General features: G+C 39.6%; 1 protein-coding gene across 5 annotated transcripts in view; it reads left to right on the plus strand.

Moving 5' to 3' along the window:
* Positions 1–25,919, plus strand: part of ABCC4 (ATP binding cassette subfamily C member 4) — a 152,447-nt gene that overhangs the window by 113,501 nt on the left and 13,027 nt on the right. For 3 of the 5 annotated variants that reach the window (XM_049815799.1, XM_049815800.1, XM_049815803.1), the window contains 4 exons: positions 3,020–3,175; positions 7,201–7,290; positions 7,765–7,937; positions 14,295–14,400. In XM_049815799.1, coding sequence (XP_049671756.1) covers positions 3,020–3,175; positions 7,201–7,290; positions 7,765–7,937; positions 14,295–14,400 — 525 coding nt within the window. Of the gene's footprint in view, positions 1–3,019; positions 3,176–7,200; positions 7,291–7,764; positions 7,938–14,294; positions 14,401–25,919 lie in introns of those variants that run through there. The other 2 variants (XM_049815801.1, XM_049815804.1) reach the window with 1 other exon arrangement.

Consider the following 25,919-nt stretch of genomic DNA (forward strand, 5'->3'; position numbering starts at 1 on the left):
GTGTGAAATAAATCTCCCAAGCATCCGTGCTCCTTATGTTGGTTTTAATTATGGAGAAGTGTCCCTTCAGAACCAGGTTTCCAGATCCGCTAGGGATTCTGCCCATGTGGCTGTCAGTGAGAGCTCTTATGTCTGTTCAGAGCCCTGGCTCATACAGACTTCTGGTGGCCGCAGTGCCACTGGCAGGATAAACGAGCTTAAAGTTCTGCCGTGCTTGTGTTTTTCCTGTAGCCACCCCAACACTCAGTTTGGGAAGGTGTAGGTACAGTGAGAACGGAGGACACGATTACGAGCAGGTCACTGGTGGGTTAGGTTCTCTTGCGATCTGCTTGTCTCGCCGTTCAGTATTTCCCTACAGTTGAAGCAGTAGGAAGGACCCTCCGTTTTAACCATTTTTGCTAACGTAGCCTAGTCTGCCAGACAGACCGCGGAGTGCTCACGTCAGGAGGGAGCTCTGCCAGCAGCTGGCTGTGTGTGATTAACCTCTTCAGCTACTGGAGCTGCAGCAGGAGGAGGTTAGCATGTGCAGCCTTGGGTTTTAAACACCACTACCTTTGTTTTAGGGTGCTGACGAATGCTTATTGACTAATGCATTGCTAAATGCACCTTGTCCTGACAGATCCTAAATCTGAGGGAATGGCTACATGAAAAAGTTAGGAGGGCGAGGGTCTAGATTTACGGCGTGGCAGCTGTTCGCGTAAATACTCTCGCAGCGTAGCACGAAAGGGAGGTTGCCCGAGGGATAACAAAGACACGGGCAGTTTCAGTGGAGTAGTTGACGTGCTGTAAATCTCGCTCTCATTTTTTGTGCAGCTCGACTTTGAAGTACAAGTGACGCTTGAGTAATGATGAGCCCAGCATAGCAGGTGTACTCCTGCGTACGCACATGGCTTACATTGGGCCATGTGATTCCTGTTAGGTGGCTGGGACTTGCATTTGCAGACCTTCACTGTATTTGCACTGGCTATGAACACGGGTCTCTGAAGAATACAATGCATTAAAAAAAAAAAAAAAAAAAAGTGTATGCCGAGAGCTGTTTCAAATTCATGTAAATTTTCAGCAGCCTGTAGTCAATTGGACCAAAAATACAAATAGATTCCTCTAAATACTGAAGAGCGTAGTCCTTTCATTTGATGCCAAACTGAAAGTGGGATTTTGACAATATGCAGAGCAGCTGCATTTTTATTTTAAGTATCAATGTAATTTTTTATGTATTTTTCTTTATATCCTTAATACAGTACTTTATATCACTGACATTTACAGAGAAACAATTGAACTTTTGTTTTCACAACTCTGGGTGTCTGTGTTCTCCATTCAGCATTTTCTTTCTGAGCTGTAGTATAACTGTTCAGAAATATTTTTCCTTTGTTTCACTGATATAATTTAGAATACTAGATGTTTTATCATTTTTTTGTAACAGATTTGCTTAATTAGGCTGTATCTTTAATAATAAGCACTGTATAAATGTTAATTGGTTTATGTACAATGGTACAATAATGAATTGTTGGATGGAACTGTTGAATCAGAAAATAGAAGTAGAAAATACCTTTTAGATTATGAAGCGTAAGTTGCTCCTTGCAGTATACTTTTTTAGTGTTTTGTGTATTTGTGATCAAATGTGGGCACTGCTGCTTTGTCTGAGCTTAGTGTCTCTGACTGTTAGAAGAAAGTTTCTCCTTGTTCTTCAATGTAATGTGTCCTGTGCTTAATTTAATTCCAGCAGTCATAACTGTATACATCTGAGTCTCAGGCAGTGGGTAATTGCCCTCTGGTGTCTGTACGTATACTCATGAAGGTTTTCATGTTTCTTCCTCCTTTCTGCACCCCAATCAGTTCACCAGGCTATATTGTACATGTTTAATCCTTGTAAATCCTTCCTCATCAAATAAGTATCTCCAACCCATATTAATTTTATATTGCACTTCTCTGAACTCTTTCCAGTGTGTTGATTTCTTTCTGGAAATGTAGCGATTAGAACTGAGTGCAGGAAATAAAAAAACCTGCCAGATCAGATCTGTGTAGAGGGTTACGCCCATTACCTTCTGTGATACAATTGATTACTGTACATTGTTTTCTCTAAGAATCCTTTACCTGAAGACAACTTTTTAAAAAAAAAAAAAAAGTAGTTTGCTGTTCAAGTAGTATTTAATCACCACTAATTTTATGTCTCCTCTCATTTATTAATGGGCCTACTTTCTCCCAAGTGTTGGTTTCATATGAAATATTTGTAGGCCTTAATCCCTTGTCGTTAAAGATAGCAATCCCATATTTTACATTGTCTCTACCTCTTTCTTCTGAAAGCATTATTTTTTTACATTGTATACAGCTTCTGATTTTTCTTTGGGAAAATATAGAAGCCTGAACGACTGTGATTTTATTATTCACTGTTTCTTCTGTTTGGAAAGGAATTGTAGCTTGGCCACATGGCCTTGTAGTTTCAATACTTATGTCCTCTCCGTTGAAGCTGTCTGAAGCATGAATACAGTTTATAATCCTGCTAGTTTTGGCTTTTAGAGTTTGACTGCTTTCAAGTACTTCACCTTAACCATGCTAACCAAAATCAGTCTCACTTATTTAAATTGGGAATACTGTTCATACATTGTTCCCGAAGTGCTTGATGGGAGTCCTTTTTTGGGTTGAGAAGTAGATGCATGCCTGAAATGATTTGCCTAACATCACCCAGCAAAGCAGGCTTAGTATAAAAATTAGCAACCTTGAATCACATTACTCTATATGCGGAGCCACTTTATCGTGTTTACACAATAAAACAGCACACATTGAGGGAAAATCTTTCACCTTTGAATATGATCCAAGAAATTGCTGGGTATCCAAATGTCACCTGAATCCAAACTGATTTGGGGGGAGTTTTTTTCCTCTCAGAAAAATGTTAATTATAAAGAAGTTTTATTTGGCGCTTGTTCTGCTATAAATCCTGTGATGTCGTAAAACTGTTGCTTGACATATTAATTTATCCTGAAAAGCTCATGGTTTAATAGTACAAGCTTGGCTTGCTCTGTAGGTTGGAATAGTGGGAAGAACCGGAGCTGGGAAAAGCTCTCTGATAGCAGCCCTCTTTCGCTTGGCGGAACCCGAAGGAAGGATTTGGATTGATAAATACTTGACATCAGAGCTAGGACTCCATGACTTGCGGAAGAAAATTTCAATTATACCTCAGGTAAGAGAGTGACTTGGTCTGCTATAAACATTTTCAGTATAATGCCATAGTATTTAAAATGCTTTGCTGGAATATGTTCCCCATGCACCCTTGTATGCAGTAGACATAGAAACTTCAGTGAGGTGTTATTCTTGAGTAAGGTCTTGATTATTTTAAGATAAACGGAATCAGCTTTGGGGACTGGAGCATTTTCTTCCTAGTTTTGTCCCACCTATTCCTCTGAAATACTTGTGAGTAGGTGTCAGCAGTATGCTGTCCTCCTGCAGTCTAAGAAAGAGCAGAGAAGATCTGACAGGCATATACCAATCTTCAGCAGTCCTCTGAAGTCACTTGATCCTTTGGCAGCAATTCCTGCCTGATGCGTTGCCTGTCGCTTCCCTAGTAAGGGACTTTGAGGGGCAACTTTCACCTCCCTAGTCACTCCTGTACAAACTGACTGAGGCTAGATCTAGAAAGAACAAATGTGCCAGCTAGAAGTGAACTACTAGCCTTTCCATTATTTGGAGAAGGTTGGACAGGTGGAAACCAGGGGAACAGACAAAAGAGTGGGTCATTATGACCCATAAACAAAAACTTGGTGAGTTTAGAAGCTGAATGCAGGAAAGGCTGCAATACAGGGGAAAAAAAAACTAAGTGTTTGGAATAGCCTCATCTCTGGTGCTGGAGCAGAGGAAAGGATGTTCCAAGAAGTCCAGCAGGTCACAGGTCATCTCTTCTACGGTCTTACATTCAGATGAGGCATTGAATTAGAGAAGGCTTATGTATAACTTCAGAACTTCCTGAAGGCAGAGCCTGTGCAGGTTGGCGTGTTCCATGAGAGCTCTGATCTCTTCTGTGATCATTTGCTCTCCACTGGAGAGGGAGGAAGAAGGAAAAGCTCATATGCTGCAAATGCAAAGTCATGTTTTTGGCAAATAATTCATCTGGGATGTTCTAGCAGATAGAACAGTAGGCTGGAAATGAATTTCTTTGCCATGTTTAGTATTAATTCTCAGATCTCTGTATTTTATTACAGAAGCTGTATTTAGAGTCCTTAGACCATCTTGGTATCTGAATGTTTGCTAGCCTGTTGGCAGGGTGGTATTTAGAGCGTATTTCTTTCTTTAACTTGAGAATCTGATAAGAATGGCAATGAACAGTTCTAAGCTTCTCTTGGCTACCTGCTTTTTTTTTTCTCCCCAAGAATAGGAGTCAGAGAGAAGAAGCAGGTATGCTATTATAAAAAAAAAAAAAAAAAAAGGTACTCTCCCAGCAATTGGATGTTGGATTGTTGCCTAATGCAGGATGTCTTTTGTTTCTGCATGCTGAAGACTTTGTTATTGCACAGTGGAGGTACTCACTGGAAATAGTCATCTTTTCTATGTAAAGAGGACTTCACATGGATTTAACTTCTTTTTTTGTTTGTGTGCAGCATTCTTTTCTCCTGAAAGCAGATGATCATCAGTTCATTCAAGGTCTACAGCTTTTTGAAAGCCTTGCCTGTAGCTATTGCAGGTGATTTCTATATTGGGAAGAATTCAACCCAGTTGAATAAAATAGAGTACTGAGACAGGAAAACTGCTGGTCAAATACAGTTTCTACGTGTTGAGTGATGCAGATGCTCAAAGTTCACTGTATTTGATTACACATGGTTTTCTGTCATATATTGGTCTATTGACATGGTTGTAAAACTATTTTAAACCAGTTGAATTCTGTGACTTTTATCAAGTTTATATGATAGGATTTTCATCATAGTCCCAAAGGGTTTTAAGTTTCCAAAGGAAAGGCCAAAGAGTTTTAAGTTTCCAAAGACTAGCAGGTAGCATTTCTTTTCCACATAAGGGAAGACTTGTTTCCACTAAAACCATACAAAACTAAGAAGTGGTGGTAGTAAGAAGAGGAGGAGGGGTTGGATTAAGGTAGTAAACTGAGTGATAGGCATTGTCCTGTACTGCATTAATAGTAGTGTCAGTAATAGAAATAATAATAATGTAACATCAGGTAGTTATTTTGCAGCAAATATCTTCATAATTATATGGGAAGCTAAGAAACCAGAGCGAGAGATGCTTATTAAAATTATAACATAAAACATGCTAAACAGAACCATTCCTAGAGAGTGATGAGGCAAGAGTGAAGTTTTGTTACATGTAAGTTTAAATACCTACCTGGAGAAATAAAAATGTGCTTAGGCTTCTAATTGCTTGCTTGGATGGAGCTATGTGAAGGTTGTGTTTGTAAATCTTTTCTATGCAAATGTTGTCTGCCTCCCTGACTGCAAGCATTTTTACAACAATTATTTACAGGTTTGTCTTATTACTTTCCTCTCATAAACCAGACTATTTTAAATAATAATCTGTGTCAGAAATGATAATTAAAAAATATCCTTATCTTCTGTTGCAGTACATGTCTATTGTTAAGACTTTTATAGTAGTTATGAACACTTTATAAATTCAGCCTCTTATTTTGCCAATGTATAAAGAAGGATTGGAAAAGAAAATAAACGTAACAATACCTTCAAAACACAGCAAATAGTGTATTAAAATATGTATTGTTGAACAAATTACTTTCTAGGTGTTTTTGAAGAAAAGTGTTCTTTAACCTTTTAATGTTTTTTTTTTAAATCCTTTTGTTCATTCAACAGGCTTCTAGTGACATGTTGCTAATGCAGCAGATACTTTCAAAAAATTGGCATGTTATGTCAAGAAATGCATACGTCCTTTTACATTGCTTGTGGCATGTTCTGTCTTTGTTAATCCTTCTATACCACTCCAGAGTGGTTTAGAAATGAAGATACAATAAAAGGGTTAGGGTCTAAGTTCTGCTCTGATTTGCTGCAGCCCTTTAGAGCTGGGCATCACTAGGGTTAGATGGGACCTAAGTCACAACAGAGGTTAATCTTGAAGTAAGCTGAAGTTATCTAATGTAAGATAGACATTATTTCCTAGGGGAGAAAAAAAGAAAGCATTTTGCATAAGATTTCTCCAATTTAAAGAAGACTGACAACATGATGAATAGTCTCCGTTTATGATTAGCCCTATTACAGCTTTTGACTTGTTGTTGTCGTTATGTGTAGTTTTAAGAGGGGTTTAGCCCTAAAGTCAGGTTGGTGCATGACTCTCGGGTCTGGCACATCACATTAGTGAGTACTGATCTGTTGCTTAAAGAGTTCTGGACAAAAAGTCATCTTCCTGCTTCTCAGACACTACCTTTTCCAGTGTGAATTGATTTGTGCCAGTTTGATTAATGATCTGTTATTGGTCTGACCGGGAAGTGAAGTAGAACAAAACTTGCTTCAACCACAGGTAAACCCACATTGCTACCTGAATGGGAGAATGTACCGATTTGACTCCCTGGTGTGTTTTGAGTTAGAGCTTTGCCCAGCAGCGCTCCGATTCTAAGTCAGTTTGCTTTGATGCTGTGGCAGTATAGATTAATTCCTATGCGTATAAGTTTAAACATTGTGTTGAAATGGCGAAAGCTGTTCCTTTTAGGCTCTGGTGAATTGAAGGGCTTTTATGGTATGAAATGAAAAAAAAAAAACCCCAACCAAATAGAGAAGGAAGACCAGAAAGGCATTGTGAGCTCTTTGATTCCTCTCTGCTTTATGTACTTCAAAAACAAATTTTCAAAACTGCCCAAACGTAATTTAGGAGTGTGAGCTCATTGACAGCGGTAGTTGCTGGTTTTCATTAACAATACCAGGAGGATAGCAATGATTTCATGGAAATATATATATAGCTTGTGGCATCAAAACAGTGGCATGTAAATGCCCGTTTGAGTACCGACATAACTGTGTACAGCAATTTGCAAACAGACCTGTCCTGTTTGGTAAATTATCTTCATACAGACCGGTTGAACACTTGCCTTCCCCACCAACCCTTTAAGCATGCAATTGTGAAGTACTCCTTTGCATTTCATAAAAGATAGCTTGTTGTTGGGTATTTCTGTGCTATTGTTGATATAGGTTAGTTGTGATTATTATTAAATTACCTATTGCAATTTAAAATCTGTGTTTATAATGGAATGCTAATTTTATTGGGTTTTAGGAGCCTGTTTTATTCACTGGAACTATGAGGAAAAACTTAGATCCTTTCAATGAATACACTGATGAGGAGCTGTGGAATGCCTTGGAAGAGGTGACTTATTAAATCTAATAATGTACATCTGATATTTACAAGCCAAATAACACTACAGTGCTTGTATGCATTAGGTTTTAGATGCTTTCATCAGGTTTGATAAGGGCATAGCTGTCAATAGAAAAAGGTAGACTGTTGCATGCATGTTTGTTATGTGTGTGTTTGTGCGTGTGTGTGTGTAGACACGTATATTGTTATATAAGTCTTTCATGAAAAAATTATCCTTTGGGATGATGCTTTGGTTACGGTTTGATTCATATCTTAGTTTTAATGAACATTAATAGATTCTTAACAATGTGCTTTAATGGTTTTAGAATTCTAATAACTGACACACTGTGTAATCCAACTTGGCACTTACTCATTTTGTGTCAGAATATAAAAGGTAAACCTTGCATACTTATTGTTGTGTCATCAGACACACAATAGCTGATTTAAAAGAGTTACTCATCCTACAACATGTTGACATGTCAACAGGTGCAACTGAAGGAGGTTGTGGAAGATCTACCTAATAAAATGGAGATGCAGCTGGCAGAATCTGGGTCTAATTTTAGTGTTGGTCAGAGACAGCTGGTGTGTCTTGCCAGAGCAGTTCTAAAAAAAAATCGGATCCTTATCATTGATGAAGCAACAGCAAATGTGGACCCAAGGTAAAAACAAAATCTCATGTCAAAATGAGCTCTTTTTTCTAACAATATGATGATCTGTACTGTAAAGATGAACTTAAATGCTTTGTATCTCTTGTAGTTTGTATTGTTATTTTATGTTTTTAATGATAGGATCATAATTGTCTGTTCAAAATGGGGTGGTTGAGCTTTGGCTACAGAGTAGATGATATAAACTAAGCGCTCAAAATATCCCTAGTTTCAGTGCATTCCATAGAGTAGGGAAGTTGATGTTCAAAATTTATTTGTCCTGCAGCCATAGACAAGAAGACAAGAACCTCCTCGGAAATGCACATCAGCAACATCAGGATAGCCATGAAACAAGTTGAGTTCTGTTGATTTCTGGAATAAATATCTCTTAGAAATAAATAAGTAAAAATCAATTAACACACACACACACACACACACCCCCAAACAAGGAAAAAACCCCAACCAAACAAAAAAAAAGACCCAACCCAAAACTAGAAAGGTGAAAAATGGCTATCAGCAAAACCAGATACTTCTGGTTATGAGATACAGTCCCTTCAGATGGCTCAGATGCCAGTGTTATAAGTTACAGATAAAATAGGGGTGGGGTGGGGGGGAAGGTAAGCTGTCCTAAACACCACAGGAATTGCAAAACAGATTTGGAGATGTTTAAAGCTGCAGAAGGGACTCATTTATCATTCATTATTTTGTCTTGTATAACTCAGGCCAGCAGAACTTTCCTGAATTCGTTCCTGTTTGAACTAGAGTGTACTTCTAGAAGAACATCCAACCTCAATAGAAAAAAATTCAATGACAACCCTTGTTAAATTGTTCCAATAGCTAAGTACCCCCACTGTTAATTTTTGAAACATTTGAAACGCTGGTGGAAATATTTTGGAAACAATACTGCAAACGTACTGCATCAATTAGTCTGAGCTGAATATATAGTTCCAACAAACTATGGCTTGAGGGAGAACTCAAAGTCCAAAGAGGACAATAACACAGCAAGTCCCTCAAACAGATGCATTAAGGATTTTGTATGTCATCTGGGCGTGACTCATTTTTATAACATCTTCTTGGGGGAGAAGTGGTGCCACTAGGGTAGCTTTGCAGTTCAGCTGACAGTGTATTTCTAAAACCTTTAGAGAAGTGCATTCCCTTCCCAGAGCTTCTCTCTCCTTTTTTTTCTTTTTTTTTTTGACTATTAGTTTATTTTTGGCTGAGCTCTAATAGATTAACTATGATTAATCATAGCTGTGGAAATTTAATACCATCTTACTCATCTCCCTATTTTGGCATCTCACATGTGTGTGTTCTCAACTTGCACTATCCATTTAATTGATCTTGATTAATGTGTGCTGCAATATATATTATAATAAGGTAAATGTTTGTTTGTATCAACTCTAGGCATAACAATACAAATAATAACTTGGAACTTCTTCTTTGAATTCAGTTTGCATTACAGTCATTATTACCTTTTCCTTAATGTGTTGCTATAACTAGAGCCAAGTATTTTCAGCTGTGCAATCTGATAGGACGCTCATCAGGAAATGCTGATGTGGGTTGCTTAACTGAGCAGTTACGGAGGCATTTTTGGCATGTGAGGAAAACCTCCTCCTCTACTGGTGCACAGCCCCCATACCTGGCACCCTTGTCTCTAGCCTGGCGGCAAGCACACATCATATCAAGCACCTGGGATAGGAAACCATGGGCAGCTGCCGCTGCCTCTGGAGATACTTTTTTATTTTGTTTTGGGTTTTTTTGTTTTGCTGGCTCTCGATCTCTTTGCCTCAACCACTGCTGCAACCGTGTCCCTTCTCCAGTTCAACCTGGAAGCAAACATGAGAAAGATGGGTTTGGGTGTGGGCGGAGGAGAAGGAAGGGTGAGGTGGGATGAGGCAACGGATGGACAGCGGGGTGAGAGGTGTGCGGTGTACCTTCCCCGGGGCTGAGGGACTCCCTGCCATGTTTCTCCAGCTCAGCTAGGCCACTCTTGTCTGCTGCTGAGTGATGCTGAGCAAAGGAGTGGAGGGAAAGAACTCAGGGTTCATCCTTCTCCCTCCTCCTTACATCTTCCAGCTCCCATACGTACCCGTATTTTTCCCCCTGGCTCCTCGTAGCTCCCATCTGCTCTGTGTGCTGCAGGGGTGTCAGTGCTGTTGTGAGGGAGAGGAGGAGCTTGCCACAAAGAAGGTTGCCCAAAGTCAGACTACTTGCATGTTTTACGTGATGACTGACAGACGTTTAATTTGATCTTATCTTCTTGGTCCCGAAGCCAGCATTCTCACCCCGAAGAATGGAGTCATTTTAAAGCAGTTGAACCATTCTGGAAAGTTGTATGAAATCTGGAGCAGAAGGGCTGAAAATCTTTCTGTAGTCACTTTGCTGATACACTGAGACAAAATCCTTAGTAACTGAGACTTTTTTTTAAATACTGAGTAAGGTGAACTTACTAAGCTTTCTGCACACGGGCTATAGTATTATGTGTTAACTCATATTCTTACTGCTGATAGAGGACAAAACTTTTTGGGACCAGTTAGTCCACTGCCACATTTTTACATTGGTTGTTCATTGAGTCTGGTAAAAACAGCCATTGCACATAGTCTAGTTCATTGGCCAGTTTAACCTCATAAGGTTTCACCTTTAGTTACATCTAACTGCTGTCTGTAACTGTTTCTCTAATGGAGAAATTACCTAAACCCTCTCAGGAATTGTGTAGTGTGAGTACACTTCCAGGACAATCCCAGGAGGACATTAGACTGAAGATAATGACTTATCCAGTGTTCCTTTCAGCAGCTTGGTTGCTTCTCATTCAGGTTGTATTTATTCTTGCTCTTCAGATAGTTTTCTTTTTACACAGTCAACTAATTCAGGTTACACCAGATCTCGGCTTGCTGTGAAACTTGGTGTTAGATCTTCAACCCGTGGTGTCAGTGGGACAGCTATACCACCATTTTGTGCCTTCTTATTGTACTGTTCCTTGCGATGGGGAGTATTGTGGTTCGCATTTTCATATAATCAGATTAGGGTTGAGCTTTTGTCATCCAGCAGCCCTGGTTTTGGTATTCAGGTTGCATCTTTGGTTTCTAATATGCCTGAAAGATGATGGGGTTTAATCCACTGAGGTGGGTGATGGAATCACTTTGCACCTGCCTGGCCACTTTCTCAGTGTGGGTAGGTGCCACAAAGGGTCTGTTTACACCCTGAAAAAAGGACAGAAATAATGCTACTTCCTTTGGCAGTTTTCTAGAGGGTAGATGGCTCTAATTGGCATGTGATATAGTCTCTACACTCTGTCAGCCCGGAATTCTGTACACAGATCCTTTCCTTAGTCTTTTAGATTTTCTCGCCTTTCCTACCTTCTTCCCAAGATTCTTCTGGAGGTTACTGATGGTGCGTCTGCCTGCCACCCCAAAAACTATACTTCCAAGATCTACCGTGAACCTTAGAGAGGTACTGGTCGAGTCCCTATCAGTGGACATGTCTGCATGAGATTTCATATTGTGATATTTGAAGATGGAGCTATTAGGTCTGTTTCTGATTACTTTGTAGTCTCATTTTAGAAAATTTGTCACACCCATAATATGGCCAGCAGTTTCTTACTAGGGATAAGCTTATATTCCAGAAATACCTGTTTAAGATAATACTTTGATAGTATCTATCTAAGGATGAGAAAGGGTTTCTATTGTAAATGTAGGAAGGAGGTGATGCCATAAGGAATGCACCTAATAAAGGAAGATACAATAAATGAATGCAGAGGACAGGGATGCTCAAGGGTGAGACATTCTCCTCAGATAACAGTAGGAATAACCTGAGAGTTACAAATCATTTTGAGCCCTTTAAAATGTTGTTTTCAGAATTCCTGAGCACGCTATGATTCTCTGTGCGCCATAGTAGCTCTGCAGGAAACCTCACCTTGAGCTTGACTATAAGGAAAGAAGAAGGCTTTCTTTACATAAATCTAGAGAGTAGTGAACCTTTTGTTTCTGTTTTGCTATTCTAACCATTGCAGAGAACACATCCTGCTGTCTGTATAAGACTCTTCCCCACAGAGTGTTTTCATGTATGGCCCTGAATTTTTTCTTTTGAAAGTACAAGTAGTCAGGTCATTGAGGCATTGCCGAGAAGGTAGCAAAAAAAGATACGTGCGTTTACGCTGGGGTGAAAGCACTGGCATTGCTTTGATGTGGGGCATTAATAATGAACAACGTCCTTTTCTTAAGGAGACTGTTAACACACAGGGCTAAAGAGCCTGGCTCTGTCCTGACTTCTCCTCCCATCTCTTTCCCTGATTGAGTACTGGCCTTGGTTCAAAAAGGAGGAGTTGAGGAACACCTGCTTCCCACCATGTTCTTTAGCTTCTTTTAGGAAGTAGGAGCAGAAGGACCAAGCCTTCTCAGACTGTGGCCTAGAACCCAGTTCTCTTAAGCTCATGACAGAGCTTAAATGTTTCTGTCCCCAGATGGAGATGACAGTCAGCGTGCATGGGAACTCTTACTTAACTGTATGTCTTCCTTCTCTCTGATGATATGTCCTGTCATCAGCAGGGATTTGTCTATTCCTTTGTCATGCTGATTGCTTAAACGTAGTTTGTAACAGCAGTTATGTTCAGTCCTTCAGAGCATGAGCGTGTGCTTTCTACTGTGGAAACTTAATGGTTACTCTCTTCCTCTAAGTCATCCTGTTCTTCCAAAGTTGTCTTTGTCCATTTTTTATTGTTGGTGCCTCCTGACGTGGTGGCATCAGAACAATTCTTTTTGCTTAATTTATGAAGTGATACCAAATATTTATCATGTGCAGACAGATTCAATGTAGAGTACTATTTCTGTCTGAAAAATAATAATTTGTTAGAGGAAGACGTGTTGCATGAATCTTTGTTGTATTTTATTTGATTCTCCAGTTACTTCTAACAATTTGAAAAATTAAGAGTTTGCAAGCAACTGGTTGAAGCCAACATGGGTGCCTAAATAGACCAGTTTATCCAGATATCTCCTTTGTCTTGTTTTAACCATACCATTTATTATTCTCCAGTCATTATATATAAAAGTAGAATTTCATGTTTTATTAGAAATCCTGGAAATGAGACCCGCGCCTTCAAGTGCCTGACTTCTAGGCTGGTCCAACTAACCCCAGTATATTTTGGGGGTTTTGTGTCTTCTATCTTGGATGAGAATTTTAGTTTCTGTACCCTTTTCTCCATTGTCACCACTCATTGTTTTTTTTGAAGGCTGATGGGCAATATGTGAGTATTCACGTGGCCTGGCTTTGTGCCCAGGTTGGGAGCCAAGGCTTCCCGTGCAATGTGGGCTCTCAGGTGCCTCTAGAGGGCATTCATCACCTGATGGCTGCCTTATTCAGGTGCTCCGATTCACCTTCCAGCCATGCCTTTCCCCTTTCATTGATTAAAGACAGGTCTACATAGATTTGCACATTTAAGCCTGACTGGTATGCTCTAAGTTAGGTGATGTCAATGCTTCTCTTGTTTAGTTACTTACTTGAAGAATCTCCAGTTTTATGAGTATTGCATCTCTTTTGCCTTAATGCTTGTTTATACAGCTAAAGAACATTTTAGTGTCTTATGTGTCTTTCGGTATAATTTTATTTCATTTTCATGGTTCGCAGCTTTATTTGTGATAGTTATCACTTTAACCCTGCACTCCAGTGTCTATGCTTTAGCTTAGTTTTCATTCTTTACAAGTATTATGTTTCCTCCTGATACGCTTTTCTTAGGTGGTTAATTCATGTAATAGGTTGAGGCTCTTAACTTGAAAGCTTTTAACCCTTTCCTTGGGTTGTGCATTCCAGTTAACACTTTTGATTTATGGAATATGCCAACTTTCTGTATTCAAGTTCTTGAGCTACTCCAGTCCTAGTTTAGTTTACCAACCACCTCCTTTATTTAATCCCCTTTTGCAGTTGAAATCAAGAACCTTAGTTGTAGACTGTCTTGTGTTCATTCTTCAGCTGATTTGCAATGAAGGATATTTGCTTTCACTTTTCTTTGCTGCTTGCACAAACTAAAGCTTGAAAGAAAATAACAATGACTCTTGCTGTAGAAATCTGTAGGAATATCTGACTCTACAGAATTGTCCTCCTGTAATCGAAGCCTGGGAAATCAGTCTTCTGTAAGGAAACCTATTGCTCTACTGGCAAGAAGAAACTCTTTCCTCCTCAGGTATTAGAGGATAGATTTTGGAGTATACTTCATGATATGCCTCCAAGTCATCTAATATAACGAGAGGAAGAAGCACTGTAATGACTTCATAAGCATATTTCCTGCTATAGTCATGTTTGGTGAAGTCATAAAACATGCCTGGCCATTGTTATCCATGCAAACATTTTATTTTTGTCTGTATTGCTCTTGCTGTGTTTCAGAACAGATGAGTTCATTCAAAAGACGATCCGTGAAAAGTTTGCTCACTGCACAGTGCTGACCATTGCACACCGCTTGAACACCATTATTGACAGTGACAGGATTATGGTAAGACAGTTAACTGCTTAAAATTACTTTGGGGGGCGGATGTTTGTTTTTTGTTTTGGTTTTTTTTTTCTGAAGAAGAATAATGTTATTAACTCTCCATAATATTGATCCAAAAGTGGGCAGAGGTTTAAGTCATACTTTAGACTTATCCTAGTTAACCTAGTTATCCTAGTTACTGTGATTGGCAACTCAGAAAACTGTAGAAGTAATGACCTGAAAAGACTTCTTACATTGTCTGGCCCTGCGGTTTCCAACCTGCGAGGCATGAACCCATTGCAGGTGAGGCGCAGCAGCAGACCTGAGCAAATAAACTCTGCCAGCGCTAGGAGCCTGTGAAGACACACCCAAGAGGTTCTGGACAGAGTCAGCTGGATTCGGTTGGGTTTATTAATTCAGTCTCGGTGGGCTGAGGGCGGCAGTGACAATAGTTAGTGGTGTGGGATGTGTGAGGAGGAAGTGGTAGAGGTTCTGGGGCAGGAGACACGGAGGTAAGGAGGCAGCAGCTGCCCTGGGGCACGGGTGGTGGTGGGAGAAGTGGAACTAGACTGGTGAGGTAATGAACATGGCCAGCTTTCTAAAGCAAGGTTCAACCAGAAAAGATGAAGCACTACCAATCCAGCAGCCTCTGCCATCTTTGTTCCCAACAGAGCAGTGATGTACTCTGCCACTGTGAAATACCCTCTCTGCCATCTTTTATGCCCCGTGGTGCATTGCACGCGCATAGAAATTAGAAAGTATTTGCCGATTATTTTCATGAAGGCAATGGTCTTCCCTAGGCTCTCAGGATATCAAGCTGGTTTGTGTCCTTGAAATGATGTGCAGCCTGCAGTTTTGCAATTTTCTGCAGTAGGAACAGGAGCCCTTTGCAAACATTTTCTTCACAGCCAGTTAATGAAGTAACTGACAGTAGTGGGCAAACCGTGTTCGTGAATGGAATTCAAATTTAACTGGGCTTCAAGCAGAAATTACCCTTCCCCTCTCAGTAGTAGCCTTAAAAAAACACAAAACCACTTTCTTCAACTTCTGTTTTATGAAAATGAAGCATGTTAATTCTTTCCTTTTTTTTTTTTAACTGGGTGCTCAAAACGTTTTAAAATTTGTGATTGAGTTACAATGGTTGCCTAAAGTACACAAAATGAAACAATTAGATCTACTGAGGTGAGTGGTGTTCTGAAGAGTAGAATAGATTGTGAACTGAGTGATTATAGTTTACTTACAAAGGGAGAAACCAGCAGAACTGCCATAAGTAGTCATATAATTGCAAGCATTTAACGTATAATAAATAAATATTTTCTTCACTGGTGAATACCTCCCCACAGGTCTAATGGATATGTTGGAGTTTTCTACAACTGAAGTGAACAAAAGATTTGCAAGGAAACAACTGTGACCTAATTAATAGCTGTGTGTGTTTGTTACCTGTCCAAAGGGATTTCTGTGGGTTTTGGTTCTTTAACTACCATTAACAAGTTATGCACAGAATGTTCTTTCCATGAAGATGTTTTCTTAGTTTTACCTTTAATATCATGCAGTTGTAATGAAAACTAGATTATTTTTTTTTACTTTTTTTACCAAAAATCATTGGAACAAAGCATAGAAATCGCCCTTCTCCCCAAACTGTTTGGTACTACTACCAACTATATAGCTACTCCACTGCATTTTTAGAGTCTGTACATTATTCTTAACGTTATGTTGTTTTAGTTTAGCCACTATTAAGATTTCTAGTTTCCTAAAAGTCCATTTACATTCATACATTGTCTAATACAGTCTCTTTCTAATGTCTTTGACCTCTTCAGAGTATTATGGAACAGATTTGCAAGAAGATGTGCCTTTGAGTCCTCAGTCATTAGTAACTCTTAAGTATTTTTCATCTTTTTACATTGCTCCATTTTGATCATCTTACAAATTTCAGTAATTTTGGGGGGAGAGAGGAGTGTGAGAAGCATAGGGCAGAAAAAAGGAGGAAACTGACCGACATGTGACCCCTTAACAAACCTGTTTTCTTGACATCCTTATTATCGATTCTGTTTCTGGACAAATCAGAAATACGATCGCATATTTAGAATGATCAGAGTTATGGCAGGTGTGCTTTTGTTACACTTTTAATTACTTGGTTTACTCAGGCATGTAACTCCTAGTGGGAATACAGCAGAATTTTGGAAGAATAAGAAAAACGTGTGTTAAAAATGCAAGGAAAAAGAATATCTCTCTAGAAGACTACTAATGAGTGTCATTAACACTAAAAACAGCATTCATGGAAAATTAATCGTTTACATAACTATCAAAAAAATTGAGAAGTCTCGGCTAAGGAAAGCTTTCAGTGTATTTTAAAATTTGGTTAGTCAATAATGTGTTTTAGCAATTCACAAATTCAGCTTGAGGTAGATTCTTTTTTAAGAGTAAAAACGTACAAACTCAAGTGCATCGTTCTTCCATTACCTGGTATTATTAAAAATCCTGGTTTTGTTTCTCCTTTAACTGAGACCTCTAGGTGCAATAATGCCTTCATAAGCCATCCCAAACTTCTGTTTGCTATCATGGTAAGTTTGTTATAAAATGAGAGAAGAACAACAAAGATGGAACCTGGTAGTTGGAATATTAACAATTGCCTTTTGACAAATAATGAGTGGTTACTTTTCAAACAAATTTTGAGCAAACTTGTTCAACTCTCTTACGTCAATCACAAAAGTCCAAGCCCACTCCTGAACAAGTATACATAACCTGAACATAAACTAGGGTTTCCCTCGCTTCCCATTGAATCAGATTGAAAGGAACCTCAGAAGGTCTCTAGTCTAACCTTCTGCTCAAAGCAGGGTCAGCAGTAATTTCAGATCAGGGTGCTCAGGGCTTTTTCCAGTTGGGTCTTGAAAACCTTGAAAGATGGAGATTCCACAGTCTCTCTGGGCAGCCTGCCCCAATGCTTAATTATCTACAATGAAATCTTTTTTTCTTTCTATCCAGTTGAAGCCTCCCTTCAGTTTATGGTAATTGTTTCTTGTTTTCCCATTGTGTATCTCACTAAAGAGCCTGCTTCTGTCTTCTCAGTAACTTCCTTGTAACTATGGGAAGATTGCTGTTAAGTCCCCTAAAGCCATCTGTTCTCCAGGGTGAACAAGCCCTGCTCCATCAGCCTCTCCTCATAGGTCAAGTACTCCCATCCACTGACCACCCTGGTGTCCCTATTTTGAACTTGCTCCAATTTACCCTCATCTTTCTTGTACTGAGGGGTCAAAACTGGTCACCATGTTCCAGGTCTGATGTGACGAGCGCTGAAGAAAGCAATTGCCTTGATCTGCACTCCTGTTGATACCCATGGCACGCTGCTTGACTCCCGTTTAGCTTACTGAACACCAGGACCTCACCTCCTTTCCAGCACAGCTGATGACCAGACAGTTACTCCCCAACTGGTAACTGGTGCAGGGGGTCAGTCCAATCCAGATTCAGGATTTTGCAGCTGTCATTGTTGAGTGTTATGAAGTTCATGCTGACCTATTCCTTTAGCCTGTCTAGATCTAGATAGCTTTCAATGTCAACGCTGTCTTAAACGTATTGACTGCAATCTCCAGTTTGGCGTTGTCCACAAGGTTTTGATTTAATTCAATTTAATTCCTGGTTAAAGCAGAACTTTCCAAAAAGAAAATGTTCACCTTTAGGGTTAATCCAAACATTTTAAAAAAAAAGAAAAATTAGAACAGAAAATAGTTTTGAGAAAGTCATGAGAAAATGTCAAGTTGGATGAGTATGGAAATAGGAACTGAACGTGAACTGTTGCATGTCTGCTCACACCCATCGTAATAGCCGGTTCTATTTTAGAAGAGAAGAAAAGCCTACTGGAAGAGGGAAAAAAAGGAACAGAATACATTTTATACAACTGTAGACAAATCTGGCCTCAGGAGTTGTTTTAATTCTCGTTTGTTCCATTCCCAAAACCATACCTCTGGTTTCATAATCCAGGTCACGCCTTAAGAGTATTTCCATTATATCTATCTTAGTGATAAACACATTTTATCAGAACTTCAAACGCTTAAAATCATTGAGGGAAGAGCTGTATTGTGTAACGTGATACTCTCTAACCCAATCACCTCAATGAGTAATACTACATTGCACTTGCATAGGACCTTTCATCTGGAAATTGTAACGCTCTTTACAAACATTAATTAATTAAACTTCAAACACCTGGGTGAGATAGGGAAGTATCCATACAATCTTTGGAACCAAAGTTGGAAAGACTTGCTAAGTCAGACCATCAAATAATATGACCATAAAATTATAATCCAGCGGTTTTCAAACTCTTTTTTTTTTTTTTTTTTTTTTTTGTTTCTCTTCCCTCTGTGCTGCTCCAGAGTCTCATAAGACATTTTCTCATTCCTTTTTCTTCATCAGTTTGAGAACCCAAGTTGTAACTCCTCCTGTCAGGTGCTCACAGTACCCATTTTAGCTCTTTGGCCCAGGCAGCCACCCTGCTCCCCAGCAGAAGGGGAGGATGGGATAAATGCTGCAGTTGCCTCTTCTGTGATGGCAAATCCTGGCAGAAGCTCAGCTCAGGCTTGCTCCACTGGCCCCTCATTCCACATAGCTTCCCCACCACCACCACGACTGCCTCCCTGTCCCATCCTCACCTTGGAGGGTGAGGGCCTTTTACGTAGATTGCATCTGCAGCTCACCAAGCCCAACCAGCAGCAGCCTAAGGCAGCCAAGAGGCACCACTCCCAAGACTTCCGGAGGGATCTTGGAAAATCCCCGTCGCCCACTCCTCCCCCTCCTCTCTGCTTCCTTCTTCAGGTTGAGAAATGCTTTTTAGAAGCTGTGTTTTTACAGAGGGGACAACAGAAGCGTACAGAAATTGAGGCTCACCCAGGGACGTAGTGGATCAGTAGCAAATCAAGTACATGCATCTGGCAAGAGCCTAATGCAGTTGTTTGTTCTATATGCTGTGCCGTGGTCTCTCTAGGAAAGCCACAGTGTAGTCAAAACTTGTGCGTTTTCCAATGACAAGGATGTTTTTCCACAGAGACTTTTCATATCAGTGCAATACTTCTTTGAAATGGAAACTCTTTATGCAAGCAGAACTTGATCTAGTAATTAAAAACTGTCATTCAAATAGGAAGTTTTTGATGAAGAGAATCATGGGAAGAGATTTGATTTATTTATGGGAAAACCTGTTGTGGTTACATTCTGAAATGACTAATATTCAGGGTAACAATACAATGGTCAATAGAAAATGACTTCCCACGTTTTTCCGGTAAGCCTCCCTTGTTCAGTTGTTCTCATTTTTCTGATGTTACGTTTACTGTGGTGGAACATCTGGGCCGCGTAAATGAGGCACCGTGTTTCATGCACTGTAGACGTCTAACCTCAGCAGGGCAATCAGTCCACCAAGAGTAGGTGTAAACATCTTGAAAGCAAAGAGGAAACTCTGGAGAGAGATCCAGGCAGTTGGCATGGTGAAAGGGGAGTCACCTGCAGCTAGACAGAAAATGCTATGCAGTAGACAAGGTCTGAGCGCTTGTCTCTCTCGGGAGTTCTGGTATCTGACCCAGTATTGCACATTAGTATCCTTCATCCATCCACTTGGAGATGAGGCAATGGTGTTAACAGACACCTAAGCGAGCATGATAGCAATGGCAATGCTGCCCTTCTTTAGCATGGGGATGACAGCATTCTTCTAGGAAGTGCAGAAATCTGTGGTCTACATTGTCCTCTGTCTGAGGAGGTCTGGATGCAATGCTCCCCGTTCCCAGGAAGATGCCATACCCACCAGCACACACGGGGTGGTCAGGTTAAGGCCAGCCTCCACCCTTCCTTTTGAAGCATTGTGCTGCTAGAAATGCAAGAGTCATGGAACTGGAGGGAGAATAAGCATGAGGGAGTCTGAATCTGCAGCCCAGGGAGAAGCAGAACTCTTGAAGGAGTGGGGGAGCCCCAGCTGCTCGGCAGATACCTTCACGTGAGCTTTTGCTGCAGTGGCCCAGCTTCAAGTGGAGATGGGGAGAACGTAGGAAGGTAGTGGTGGTACGCTTAAGTTACTAAAAACTGAGTTAAAGCCATAAATGCTGTGGTCTGTTGGCTTTTCTTTTGGTGGCTTTTTTTGCCGCTTATTTAAATATCGCTGCTGGAAAACAAATATGTCTTATTGTAAATCTTAGACATTCTGTTTAGGGGGGGATTATCTAAGTCACAAGATATAGGAATGTGCAGTCCTAGTTGTAGAACAGTTCTTTGTCAAAACTGTGTGTGTTGCCATTAGTGTTGACTCTCTCATCTTAAGTATGTACATGCAGGACTGATTCTTTGGTGGAGAGCTACCTGCTGTCACATACAGGCCCTCAGGTGCATAAGAAGTCCAAGAGGTCAATTGGCTCCATAATTTTCCTGGAGCCTGGGGTAGTAAAACATGAAACTTTGTGAAAAGTAGAAGTAATTAGGGCTACGTTCAGAGCTGTTGTTCAGTCCTTCGAAATTCTGAAGTAGAACTGCAAGGGTATAAAGTGGGTAATTTTTTTTGTTCTGTAACACGGAGCTGAAAAGAGTTTTGATCTTTTATTAGCCCAGTATCTGGAGTGTGGTGAAATATTATTGGATATTAAATTTGTGCTATTGCAGTCTATTCTGTTAAAAGAATATCAAGGGAACTTAATGGATTATAGTAGCTTGAATGAAAGCCAAATTTTCAGAACTAGGGATCAGGTCTCCAAAGATACTTAGGCACCTAATTCTTCATAGAAACCTTAAAGTACCTTGTGGATCTGAATCCAGTAATCCACAGCAAAGGTGCATATTTGTGCACCTGCTGTCATTATTCAAAAGGAACAAACACTAATAAACCTTCTATTTTTGACTAAGCCTCTGTCTTGAAAATGCAGACTAGGGAATATTAGAACTAGATTTATTTTTTTTTTATTCAACATAAGAAAAATCCCAGCTATGCTGTGGGATCAAAGTCTCTTGGGTAAAGAAATGTGAAGATAAGAATATGAAGGATAGTCACAGAAGGGGACCTGCATGGAGCAGAAGATAGAAATGAATGGTGATAGGTGAGATGCCTTGCAGAGGGGAGGTGAGAGAATACTTGGTCTCAGTATACCTGAATATCACTATGTACACAGCAAAAACATTGTTTGTGCACATGTGTTCTGTAAGGTGACTGGTAAATTGACTGGATGCCTAGTTTTCGGGATCTGACCAATCAAATGCGAAAACTTAGGAAAAATCTCAACACTTAACTGTAAGGGCTGATGAAATATTTCGGGGAGACTCTTCAGAGTTTTTAAGCAGTTCCACCAGATGTGCATGATTAATGCCAACCTACCTACTTGGCTCTTGGCTGTGTTGGAGCCCATCTGGCCAAGTGATGGAAAGCAAAGGGCCTGGGAACTGTTAGGTTTCTCCTTTCATTTGGTAACTCAAGACTTGCAGAGTGTTTGGAAGAGCTGAGCATTTAGCAAGTGATTTTTCAGAAATAATCAGTTTTGTTTTGAATCTGAACAAAGGCAATTTCCACCGTTCCCAGATTTTCTGAAACTGGGTTGATGTTTAGCAAACCACAAGGGTCACAACAAATATCAACAGTGAACACATTGTTTTCAAAGCTGAGTAATTTATGCATCTTTACCATTAAGAGAAGCTATTATATTGATGCTTAGGCCACGTTTTGCATAAAATACTGAGCTGTGTGCCATAGTCATGTATCAGAGCGAGTGTTGTCAGTTGAAATAAGTGTCTGCAGCAGTTGTAAATATCACACCTGGCCCAGCTGTCTCTAAAATGAGTCAAAATCCCAATGAGCTTCAAAAGATACTAGGACTGTTGATGCTCTTTGTCAGTTTTAAGCCACACCTCTCCAAAACATTGGCATGTTTGAGTTCTTAAAAGCTGCTCCCATTTCAAGAGGGCTGCCCAACAAGATTCTTCTTTTGCCTAAATAAAACAACTAATTATTGAGGCAGTGTTTCAGCTGGGAGTATTCAAATGTAGAGCTGAATTTGAATTACTGCAGGAAGTGAAGCCAATGTTTGATGAACCTTGATCTCTCATTCTGTCAAGCATTTGTATGTGAATGTGTTTCCATCAGTATAAGGACAGGACGGTTGGATCATGTTTCTTTAAAGACAATGGTATGGAATCCAGACCGTACCAGAAATACTAACACATCTTCAGAGAATGATTTTTTTTTTGCACTCTCAGAAATACTATATTACTGTTTAAAAGCAAATTAGCACAGGACATGCTGGTGGCTGATGCTTTGAGCACAGAGTTTCTGATAGGTGAAACTGTGTGCGTGGCAGCTGAGCCACAAGTTCATTGTCATCAGAAACTGATAAAACCAAGAGACATGCCCAGTCATCTGCAACAATATTGCTTAACCTCTTGAAAAGTATAATATCCTTGTAGCTTATCAAACTTTTTAGGACCCTCAAAAGCCTTATTGAAGAGTGGGATTCCTTGAGCTGAAGTATATCTTCTATCACTTCAGGGCCACATCTGAGCCGTTCTGCAATCCTGATTGAGAAATGTGGCTTTACAGTGATGGAAACAGTCATTACTGATTGACTAAGGGAGAGTTTTGCCAGCATGTACAGCTGTTGGTAAGAACTGGCATGAGGTCCCTTCATACTCTCTAAGGGAAAGGTTGAACTTGCACTGGTATATCAGATGTTTTGAGGTGAGGAAACTGAACAATACAAGAAACACCTGCAGCGACTGGTTAACAGGGTTCTTTCCTCCAACAAGATATAGAAGGAGTTAATATCAAATGATTATCAGTAGAATAAGACTCATTACTACATACATAATTGATATTTTTTCCCACAACACTGGCGTGCCATCAGATGGAGGAAAAAAAAAGGTAGACTTTTAAGCCTCTGCAAGAAAAGTAAAGGTAACTCATATGTGGAACAATTTACCAGGCAGCGTTGCATGCTCAATTTTCCCTAAGTTATAGCTCAAGAATAATTTCAGTTTAAAGAAATCCACTATTTCTGGTTACAGAACAAAAGGTCTGAAGCCGCCTTTTCTGTGAAGCAGGGGAAGGTGGGCAGGGGGTACACGTCAAATCCCAGTGACCGGTGGCAGATTTGGCATTATTACAGCAAAGTTAAGCTCTTCTGAGGTGAAATATTTGGAAAGTCTGAAAATAATAATTCAGATTGTAAGAAGGTAAATGCCCAAGTGTGCTCTCCATTTTTGTATACATGATATATGAAGTGTACATTATTTGACACCAAATTTGTCTGGAGTTACTGGTAATTTGTATAGGAACCCTGAAGGAGCTTGGGCAATGCTTAGATTAAACCTGAAGACTTAAAAAAAAAAAAAAAAAAAAAACCAAAAAAAAACCAAAAGACAGCAAAACAAAGTTCCACCACCAAAAATTTTTTTAAAAGGGGGGGCAGGGGAGGAGAAAGGACCCTTCAAAAGAAAAAAACCCAACTTTAAAATCATTCCTGAGTTATACTTGCAGCCTTCTCAATGTTCTTCGATGTTTGCAAACCTGTTTAGATAGGTTGATATTTATAAATGATTCTTCAGAGAAGTATGTACATGTTTCTGATCTGTTTTGACAAACCATGATGAGACGGAAGAGACTGAACATGCTTGCATCTGAACTTAATGCCAACTGGAGCACAGGCTGTTGACTCTTTCCCACAAAGCTATGTATTGTCTTGAGTAAATATATTTCTTATAATATGATGTAACCAGAAGCATCTCCTGAATATTCTCCTCTTCCCAGGACTTTATTGAAGATCATCTTGATGTATGCTCTCTGAGGAAAACATTGTTCAAAGTTGTACTCCTAGCGGAGTTTTGAACTTTAATAATAATTTTGTTGTTTGGTGATGTCTTCTCCAAGTCTAAATTAAATCAGATGTATTCCCTAGGAGATAATTTGCTTGAATTATTTTCCTTTTGAATAGGAAATAAAAACATTTATGATCAACTCTTAAATGTCCCATTTTCCCTCTGGCTTTATGGTGAAGATGAACGTGAATAGGAATACTAGTCATTCCTCAATAATAACTGAAATAAATTCCCATGCCCCCCTCCTCTGTTGCTGAACACTTCCAACCTTGGACTGTTTTTTTTTCTCAGAATGTTTTATAACTATTGTTCTCTTGGTTTGTCTGCTTTTGTTGCTGAAAGTTAGAAAATGCAGGATTTAAAACTTTCTTTTTTATGTCTATGGATAGCCATAAGTATATGGTATTTGTTACAGTGTTTTTAAGGGTCCATGTTCTTTTTCTTTCTGTGGTTAATGACACTTCTTTTACTTATATTAATCCACAAAGAAGATTTTAAATTCACTTACAAAATGAATGTTTGCTTTTCCAAAGTCCCATGCAACATAACAATATAGATTAGATGCAGGAATCATCAGGGAGAAAAGGTGTTGTGTTGGTTCTGCTGCCTAGGTCTCTGCTGGAAACTGGACTATCCTGATGTGGTATTCTCAACATTCATTGTCTCATTTCTCTCTTTTCTTTGTGAAATGGATCTCTGATTTCTTTTTCACCATTTTATGTTTTCCTTTTTTGTCTGCCCTCCCCTGCTTTTTTGTCACAGTTAATACATTAAATTGTGAGGCTATGGAATGGAAATACTGCCAAGTTTGGGTTGTTGTTTTTTGGGGGGGGCGCGGGGAGACCTAGGCAAATTGTAGGTAGGTACCCTGGTAGGGTACAGATGAGGCAAAATGAACAACTATTTTGTAGTTGCCAGATCTTACAGAAATTTAGTTCAGCAACTTTTTTGTGGCATAGGCAAATAGTCCTTCTGTGCTAGCTAGAGTTAAGATAAACAACACATTTAAATGGCTAATACACCATTTTCATGTTTGCCTTTGCAGGTCAGTCAAATTCAAATACTTCTTTTCTGTTTCTCTGTCCTGCCCTGCTATGTTATTAATCTTACTCTTTCTATGTTAATCTGTGCCTCTATGTCAAGCAAAGTGCTGTTCAAAACTATGTTGCCTTCTACCCAACACGGTGCTTATCCTTCTGAAAAAATCAGAACTGGGATGAGCAGTCACTGCCCCAGACTATTCAACCAGGGTGAAACATTAGATGGAGTGGAATTAGGTGGCATGAAAGCATTTTACTCAAGAAGAGTATAGCATGTGAGTGAGCCCTGTTTGAATTTAAGATGTCTGAATAGTGCTGCTTGAGTAAGAATAATCTGGATAGCTGTAAGTAAAGAGCAGTTTCACCTTCAGAATTTTCTTGTGTGCTTTCTTTTGCATGATCGCCAGCAGCTAGTTTTGTAAATTTTGTACTGTTGGAGTTACCCTTCCACTTGAGAAAATGCTGTTGAAGTCGTAAGGACGTGACTACAAAGGGAAGAACAGTGCAGGCGAGGTAAAAGAAGCTGCCAGTGCAAGACGGTGGAGAATCTGGCCCTGGCTTATGTATGAGTACTTTGGGTTTACGTAGCTTTTTTGTGTTTGTTTTTATTTTACTCTGGGCTAAGTATTTCACAGGCAGTTAATTCCCACAGAATGATTATGAGTCTTTATTTGGTGTATTTTA

Source organism: Accipiter gentilis, chromosome 13, assembly GCF_929443795.1.
Source record: "Accipiter gentilis chromosome 13, bAccGen1.1, whole genome shotgun sequence".
NCBI classification, from domain to species: domain Eukaryota; kingdom Metazoa; phylum Chordata; class Aves; order Accipitriformes; family Accipitridae; genus Astur; species Astur gentilis.